General features: G+C 21.6%; 2 protein-coding genes across 2 annotated transcripts in view; both read left to right on the plus strand.

Annotated features, from left to right (window-relative positions):
- The window catches only part of PRSY57_0521500 (hypothetical protein), a gene marked incomplete at both ends in the record, with an annotated part of 28,502 nt that extends 20,546 nt beyond the window's left edge, over nt 1–7,956 (plus strand). The window contains one exon of the mRNA XM_012906283.2: nt 70–7,956. Within this exon, the coding sequence (XP_012761737.2) occupies nt 70–7,956 (7,887 nt within the window). The remainder of the gene's footprint in view (nt 1–69) is intronic.
- A 944-nt stretch (nt 7,957–8,900) lies between these two features.
- On the plus strand, nt 8,901–9,727 carry PRSY57_0521600 (50S ribosomal protein L17, apicoplast, putative; the record flags this gene model as incomplete). Its single annotated transcript, XM_012906284.1, has 3 exons — nt 8,901–9,119; nt 9,267–9,440; nt 9,620–9,727. 3 exons carry the CDS (start codon nt 8,901–8,903, stop codon nt 9,725–9,727), a joined length of 501 nt encoding a protein of 166 aa, XP_012761738.1.
- Between the last annotated feature and the right edge of the window lie 340 nt (nt 9,728–10,067).

Here is a 10,067-nt window from a genome sequence, read left to right on the forward strand (position 1 = left end):
ATATATATATATATATCTTAATTTTCGTGTTATGATACATTCATGTATTATATCATTTTACTTTTTTAGGTTAAATATAATCTTCTTGTTGAACCCGAAATTGTTAGGAACAAGTGGTGCCTATGCATAGGAACGTGCATTCAAATTGAAAATAACACGGGACTATATTTTCGAATATACAAAGAAGGAAAGACAAATTACTTTTCAAGAGTAAATTTCAAATGGTATAAACGAAAAAAAAAAAAATCCAATAGTAATTATTCCATGTGGAAAAAAGGCACAAAGAAAGGTTCACATGAAAGTTCTAAATCAAGAAATGATATAATGAAAATAAAAAGTTATAACAGAAATTTTATATCTTATATGGATAAACTAAAAAAGAAGAAAAAGAGGAAAGAGAAGAAAATAAAGGATAAAGATTATATAAATATTTTACCTTTTAGTAAAAGAGCTATACCTATATTTTGGTTATATGATTGTACATTGCCATATATAAAAATTCTAAGGAAAAAAGAGAAAAAACGTCATACGAAGAATTTAAGAAATAGTTATAATGATGAAAGATTAGATATAGAAGCTGTTCCATTCAATATTTTATATAAACTTTTAAATAAATATGCATTAAATAATAATAATCTTTATCAAAAAAAATTGGATATTTCACCTTTTGAATTAATATTTAAAAGTTTAATCATGTTTTATTGTTATGTAAAAGTAAAAGATGTACCTACTCAACACATAAAAGAAACATCATATAATTATTCCATTGTTATTGAGCCAATGGTAACAATTAAAAATAATTTACCTAACCCTATAACTGTTATAGTTCGATTAAAAAAGGATAAAACTATATTTAATTTGAGCAAAAGAAAATATGACAATAAAGTTGAAGATAAAATTTTTTATAATAACCATAATAATAATTTTAATAATAATATTGATTATAATAATAATAATAATAATAACAATAATAATAATTATTATTATTATAATTATTATTTTAATCATTATAGTAATTACGAAATGAATGATGATATAACCAAAATATTGAAAAAACAAGAAATGTTTGCTCTGGTTCCTCCTCATCATTATTGGTCCTTACCTATTTGTTCTCAAGCATTTTATATGAAAATTTTCTATCATGGTTTACAAATTGAAAAAATGAATTTTATTTGTGATTATATGAATGAATTAACAAATTATTTTGATTATAAACATGTTAAACTTCCTGATATGAATGAACACCCATTATTTACCAGCAAGTTTGCTAATAGTATTAATAAGGAGCAAAACCAAAATAGAAATAGGAAAGATAATTATATGAATAATATGGATAATAATGAAAATGTAATACATCAGAAACAAAGTGATCAACACCTTTTAGATCAAATCATTAAAAATGATAACAACAATAATATAAAAGGCAAATACAGTAATAATCATGTTGATAATGATTATTATTATAATGATCGTAATAGAAATATTAATTATTGGGCATACAAATATTCACTTGAATCACATAAAAAAAATGAGAGTGTATGCCTATACGATGATATTATAAAACAAATACAAAAAGATGAAATGTTGAATCAAAATAATTTTAGAAATAAAACAAATAAATATAATAATTATTCATTCAATAATAAATCCAGTTTTTGTAGAATAAATAGAAAAAATTCAAATAATTACAATAACAATGGTGTTAATAATAATGATGATAATGATAGTGATGATAATGATAGTAATGATTATGATAGTGATTATTATTTTTGTTCGAAGAAGACAAAAAAAATGATGGATACAAATAATTTCTTATATGTTAGTGAAGGATTTTTTCCCATATATATGCCAACAACTGATACTATTACAACTACAAAAATTTTAAATCATAAATATGGGTTAATAGGAGATATATTTTCATACGAAGAATTAAAATTTATTTATTTTGAAAATAAGGTAAATCAAATGAATAGAAAAGTTTATGATAATCTATATATATTCAAAAGTATTACTATGTCTGCTGATGTTTCTCGAAGAAGAATCGATTTTTATTTTCCTTTCTTTTTTGAAAATACAACAAACGTATGTCTATATGTTAACAATAAATTATTACCTCCTAACAGTCGTTTATATATGACAGAAGAAGAAGCGAAGAATGTAAAGATAAAATCATATAAACATGATAATATGAATAATAAAATATTATGTAGTAATGTTAGTAGTAAAATTGATTGTACAAAAACGAATATGATACGTCCTTTAATAAATTTAGTTTATAGAAAAATAAATAGAAAACAAAAGGTACGATTTTGGGAAAAATATGAAGAACGAAAAAAGAAGAATGTTAGAGATAATAATAATTCTATTGATTACAATGCAAATGTTGATGTGATATCCTTGAAGAACGAACAAATGGAGATGAGAAACTTAAATGGATTTAGTGATAAAAAGAAAGAGATAGAAACGATGAATAATGAAGAAATTAATATTGAGGAGAAACATAGAACAACCGACAATATAAATTATTTAAAAAGTTTTGTAGTCAAACAAAATACACAAAAAGAAAATCATGAATTAATAGACGAATTGAATAATTATCGAAATAAAAAATTGGAAAAAAAAACGAATGATTCTATACATTCAGTTAATTTGTGTGAATCAGTTGATAGTACAACAAATAGGAATGATTCAAATCATGCTAATACTTATAAATATACAGAAATGTTACTCAATACAAGTGAAAATAGTCATAACAAAATAGATAAAGTTAAAAGCCATAAAGCACGTAAAAATGTATTTAAATATCTCCTAAGAAATGAAAGGTTGTTATTTAAAAGAAGAAGAATGAATAATAATAAAAACAAAGTAAAAAAATATAAAAATGCAAATAAAAAAAATAATAACATGGATGATTATTATAATAATGATAATAATAATAAGAAGAAGAATAAGAATAATATTAGAAGGAGTGGAAGAAAAGGACTGAGAGCTTTTGATAATATAAAAATAATGAAGAGATTCAGATTATTTAATAAAACTATACAATCGAGCAAATTAAAGGAACATGAGGATGAACTGGAACGCTTTGATGATACTGAAGGGGAAGAAATGGATGATCAGGAATTTGAAGAACATTATGATGAAAATAATGATGAGAATGATGTCTATAATGATGACTATAATGATGAATATAATTATGATGATAATAACGATGATTACCATAATGATGTTCATATCCACAATGATCAACCCCCCGAACTAAATCGCTCCATTAATAGTTGCCTACATTATGAAGATGATGACAATTTAATAACAGAAATGAGGAAAGAAAAAAAGAAAAAGGATAAAAAAAAGGAAAAAGGAAAAATGAAAAATTATATATTTAATAGAAATTCATATACTCTGAATAAAAAGGATAAAAAAAAAATTTCTTCTAACAAAAAGAAAGGGATATCCAAAAGAGATTCTAATCAATTTTCTAAAAAATTCAATTATGATATTATGAATATTTATAATGAAGAAGATGTAATAAATGATATAGAAAATGATCAAGAGATATCAGATGAATGCGCAGACATGGAATCATCACATAAATCGAAAAAAAGTAAATTATTTAAAAATAATAGTATTTTAAGTTTGAATATTAATAAAAAAAGGAAAAAGAAAATTACAATTAAAAATTCTACAAAAAGAAAGAGTAATAAAAATATAAAATATGGTTTAAAGATGAAATTTTCAATAAATCCTTTTTTCATTAATACTATTGAAAAAAAGAAAAAATATAATGAGGAAGAAGAGAATAATTATGATGAAAATAATATTAATAATTCTGACAATTTTAATTCATTTGAAAAATTAACAGACAGTAGTAATTCTAAACAAAGCGAAAAAAATGGAATCGAATTTATTAGTGCTAATGATGGTTATATGATTGATAAAAAATTAAGCCAATTTGATGAGAAGGAGTTAAACACAAGCAAAAATATAAGAAGCATTGAGAAAAATAATTATATTACAAATGATGTAGACGAAAAAATCGAGAATGAAGATGATGCTGTTAATGACAAAGAAGAAAATCATAATGAACATAAAATAGAAGACGTATCAAATAAAGAAAAAAAAGAAATGTTATATAAATATAGTTCCAAAAAAAAAAGTAAAGAAAGAAGAAAAATAAAAATAAATACAAAGGATTCGAATGAAGGAGGTTACTTATCACTTGGTATTTGTGTTAGATATGCAGAAGAACCATTTAATAAATCAAAAATTGTTACATTTGTGAATAGTTATATATTTATAAATAGGTTACCATTTGACATAAAAATAGTTACCGACTCTGTTCGAAAAAAAACCGAAACTTTTTTTATAAGTCAGAATATTAATAACCTAGAAATAAATGATACTTATAAAAATTTATTTCAACTAGAAGGGAAAAAATTGAACGAACATAAATGTAACAATATCTCATCAATACAACCATTAATAGATGAAAATGAAACATTTTTTGAAAAACAATTTAATAACAGTAATAGTTTAGGAAAAGAAAATACTAATAATTATGAGAAAAGTATAAATCAAAATAGAGATGAAGAATCATGTAAAATGAATACTAGTAATATTGAAAATAATATTATAAATAACAATAAGAATACAGATATATATAATCTTGGTAATGATAATTATAAAGATAATAATGAACATGATATTTATCATATTAATAATGATCATAATATTAGTAAGTCAAACAGTTTAAATAAACATAATAGTAGTATTAATGACAATATCACATATGTAGAAAAAAATGTAAGCGATAATGTAAAGAAAGATTCATCCAAATATGAATTAAATGAAGAAAATAAAGATAATATAAAAAATGAAGGGGATGAAAAAGGAGGAAAAAACAAATCTAATGAAACATACATAAGAAAAGGAGAAATAGTATCTTTCCATTATCATCGTAATCATATTAGAATAAAAGATAGTGAAAACAAATATAGCTCTTTACCATTTTCATTAATACCTAAAAATGTACCATCCAATTTTCAAATAGAATTATTTAATGTTAACAAATCACAAATTAACAACACTAATAATTTATTAGTAGAAATAAATATATGTAGTGGTATTTTTGGTGATAAGCAACAATTACCATATACTTATAATGGATACTTTTATATTCTTAGTCTTCCAGTGAGACCACAATTTGAAATAATCAATGCTACTAAATTTATAATTGCATATGCTACTGATATTAATAAATATACGAAAAGATATATGAATAGTAGTAATTATAATACATACTTAAATAGATATAATAAGGATGGTGATTACTCAGTAAAAATGATTTATCCTTATAGCTCTATTTATTATACATTAAGACATAACAATGAAATAGAATCATCAAAAATTGCTTTAAAAATTGTAGGAGTACAAAAAAGTTCCTGGTGTATAAATACAATAAACTCTTTTATTGACAACGTTGTTATATTACCATATAGAATATATGGAGATAATTTATTATCACGTAAGAATAAAAGAAATACTAAAAATGAAATATTTAAAGAAGATATGTCGCAAATCTCATATCAAATAAATGATTCGTCTTCTGATAAATTAAGTTCCAAAAGTGATTCTATTAATTCTGATAATATGGAACGTTATATAAACGATGATGAGGAAAATGATAATTTATTCCTTGGTCATAATTTAATAAATAAAAAGCTATATTCCTTTTTAATTATACGAGATAATGGTAGTAGAGCTATTGTGATTACGGAAAAATATCATTTGGCTAGAAAAATTGTTAGAACGAAAAATTTTAGTAAAATTCATAAATTGATAGCTTTAAATAGTAGAAAAAAAATATTATTATCACAAAAAAATAATAATAAGAAATATATATTAAATCGTAATATGAAGAATTTTATTTATTTTAATTTTCCAAATGTACCAATAATATATAAATTTAATATACCTAGAATTACCTTTACATGGATACATAGACAAGATGTTATTATAGCTATTCATTTAACCAAATTAAAATATAATGGACATATATATCCTAAAGAAATTGTAAATAACGATATTACAGAAATGTTTACACCTATAAATATCTTAAAGAAAAAAGAATTAAACGAATATGTACAATTTGTTTTCTTAAACAGTTATATTAATTCCATATTTCTAATTGAACAAATACATATAGATCATTTTGTAAAAGGTGATATTCCTGTTATTTTGAAAAGTACTAATATTGAAGAAGATGAAAAAGAAAATATCTTTTTATATATACATATAAAACAATATTGTGTTGATTCATTAAAACAAGCACCTATATATCAAAGCATAACAATAAAAATATCCCCCTTAAATGCCAATATTGAACTATTAGTAATTGAACAATTAATTGAAATAATAGAAAAAGAAAAACAGTTATTATTATTATATGAAAAGAACGATAAATCTTTACCACCACTCGTAAGTACATCTAAAACAGCTAAAAGTGCAATAAATACAACATTAAAAATTTATTCAGATAGGAACTTTTTACAAATGTTATATATGGATGAATATATAAAACATAAAATGGGACATGACGTTTCGGAACAAAACATAGAAATTGAAAATAATAGATTAATTAATAGTGTAAACAGAATTGATAATACAAGTTATAAAATGATAGCTCATAAAAAAAGAGTCGATAATATATATAATGATATTAATAATATGAACATCAAACCTAATGCATATTCTTATTATTTTAGCTCAACTAAAGCTCGAATGATAAAACATAATAAAATTATTAATATTAATAATATATCCCCTAATATATTTTCAGATGACAGTACTAAAAGTTCTAATTCTAGTAAATCTAGTCATAAAAATAAACAATATATTTTAGAAAAGAAAATATGTAAATTATTATTGGGTTATTATAAATATAAGAAAATACATAATTTAATTAATAATACTTTTTATAATATAAATAATATAAATGATGAACTATTATTACCAATAAAAATTCAATATTTTAAAAACAGAAAAATTTTTATGAATGCATTTTCATCTCATTTATTTTTACATCCAAATCCAAGATGGATAGATAACAAAAGTAAACCTGTTTATATAAGAGAATTTAAAATTCATCCAATAGAAATAATTGCATCTATAAGAACATCAGAACATCGAATTTCAAGAAGAGTTTTACATATAGTTGATGCTTTACCATTGGATACACCTTCTATGCGTATACGTTTAATATCACAAAAAAGAAATTATATTGTTTGTACATGGGATGGATTATTTCAATCATTACGAATATCTTATTTTAGACAATTATTAAGACAATCTTTACCAAGTGCCTGGTTATCTAATCCATTTGCTATTATAAAAGGTTTTATAAAAGGGTTGTGTGCATTGTATAAAGAATCGGTTAGAGGTGTTAAAACAAGTTCCAACTTTTTTGATGGTTTTATGTCAGGTTTTAAGTGTGGAATTATTATATTAGTTGTTAATACTGTTGGTGGATTATTTCAATCATTGAGTCATATGTTAAATGTATGTCATAAATTAATGGGTGGTTCAAGACCTAGACCTCCTAGTATTTTAGATTCGATCATTTTAGGATTAGATGGATTAATTTTAGATACATTCTATAGACCTTGGGTTTCCTTAGTAACACAACCTATCATATCTATTAATAAGGGAAATAGTACTTTTAAAACTACTTGCATAATTATTGGTTGTATTCTTCGATGTATCTTTTCACCTGTTTTTGGTTTATTAAACTTTTCCGCATCTATAACCGAAGGTTTCGCCAACACATTAATAGGAGACTTTGAGCGATTTTCTAGAGTTCAAGAAAGAGCCGAGTTTGAGACAGAAAAGATTCATAAATCCAACACGACATTTAAAAAGGGCAAAACATTAAAAAAAGTAGGGAAAAAAAAGGTTTAATTGGACACTTTTATCATAAAAGGACAAATTTTAAAAGGTTATAATATGAGGGGTATCAAGGAGACTACATAAATATATACATATATTTATTACGTGAGAAAAATTAGGATATTTTATGTATGAACCTTAAAAAAAAAATTTTTTTTTTCTTTTATAATTTAATTAAACTTATAAAATTTTGAAATATGTTTAATTATATATATATATTTGTATATATAATTGTATATATATTTGTTTTTTTGTTAAAAGGATGCTCTAAAATTAATTAAAAGAGTTTTGTTCATAGTTATATATATATATATATATTATATGTATAGGTAAACATTTGAAATATAATTTAATTTTTGTATATTAAAAAAAAATTATATAACAAGCATTACTATTATATTATTATTATTATATAATATTTATATCCTTATAAAAAAAAGAAAAAAAATATATGATTCATATATGCTTATTATTAATTGAATAGTTTATTCCAATGAGTATTATTATAAATAAGTCGCAAGGTATTTATTTTATATAAAAGAAATATATAAAAATTTTTAATTATGAGATATGAAATAAATTTGAAATATATGTAAAATATTCATGTTTTTTCGCACGTAATAATTACCTTATTGGTTTTAATAAATATATTATATACAAATATGTATATATATATATATATATATATATATATATATATATTTAGTTTACACACAAAAAAAATTGTTGGAAAAAAAAAAAAAAAAAAAAGTTTGACAAAAAAAAAAATATTTTTTTAAAAAATGAACTTACAAGATAATCGGGATATAAAATATTACATAATTTTATATTATTTATATATTTTAATCCTTTTTATATGAATTAATATGTTTAAATATTATATTAATGCTAATATAACATATCATTTTTAATTATTTTATCATTTTTATGCTGAACATTTCGAATAAAATGAACAAATGAAGATATGGATATTATTTTTTTTGTTTTGTAAGAGCGTGTTGAATTTTAAATTGAAACAAAATGTGTCAAATATTTATATAATAAATAGAGAGCCCTTAAAATATATATCAAATAAAAGAAATACTTCATTATTGGCACATACAAATAAAAATTTCAGGAAATTAGGAAGGGATAGAGCTCAAAGGAGAGCTCTTCTAAGGGCATTAACAACCAGTGTAATATTTTTATTCATACACAAAAAAAAGAAAAAAGATAAAAGAAAAAAGAAAAAAAGATTAATATAAAAAAGAATATTAAATAAACAATTACATAAATATAAATATATAAATATATATATATATTTATATTTCACGATTTTATAGTTACTGAGGTATGGTAAAATAGTAACGACTGAAGCAAAAGCAAAGGAGACTAGAAGAAAAGTTGATAGAATAATAACATATGCTAAAAAGCATGATAACAATAGGCAATACGCTTATAGATTGATAGCTAATTATGTTTATGATAGAGAATTGGCCCTTAACGTAGTTAAACAGGTATAAAAAATATATATATATATATATATACATATATATAGATAGATATTAGATACTTCCAAATGTATTGATACACACATATTATATCTATATATATATCTTTCTCCATATATATATGCTTTTAATTTTCTTTTATTATATTTATATTCTTGTATATTTTTAATTTTGTTTATTGAAAGGCCCCTGTTAGATATAAAGAAAGACATGGAGGATACACTAAAATTAAGCTTTTACCAAAAAGTAGAAAAGGAGACGCATCAAGAATGGCTATGTTGGAACTTCTTTAAATTTTATTTTACTTACCTAATATTTATAATATTTTTGTTTTTATTTATTTTTATTTTTTTTTTTTTTCGTGTAGTTTTTTAATAATTATAAATAAATATTATAATAACATACTATTAATATATATATATATATATATATATATATATATATATATATATATATATATATATATTTATATGTATATTTATTATATCTTTGATTATTTTTCAAATGTGGAATACATTTTGTGTATTTATCATATATGAATATAAAATGCAGCCTATTGTAAATAATTGGTTGCACGTTTATATACAATATGTTTAAATTTTTTTTTTTTTTTTTTTTTTTTTTTTGGACACA

Source organism: Plasmodium reichenowi, chromosome 5, assembly GCF_001601855.1.
Source record: "Plasmodium reichenowi strain SY57 chromosome 5, whole genome shotgun sequence".
NCBI classification, from domain to species: Eukaryota; Apicomplexa; class Aconoidasida; order Haemosporida; family Plasmodiidae; genus Plasmodium; species Plasmodium reichenowi.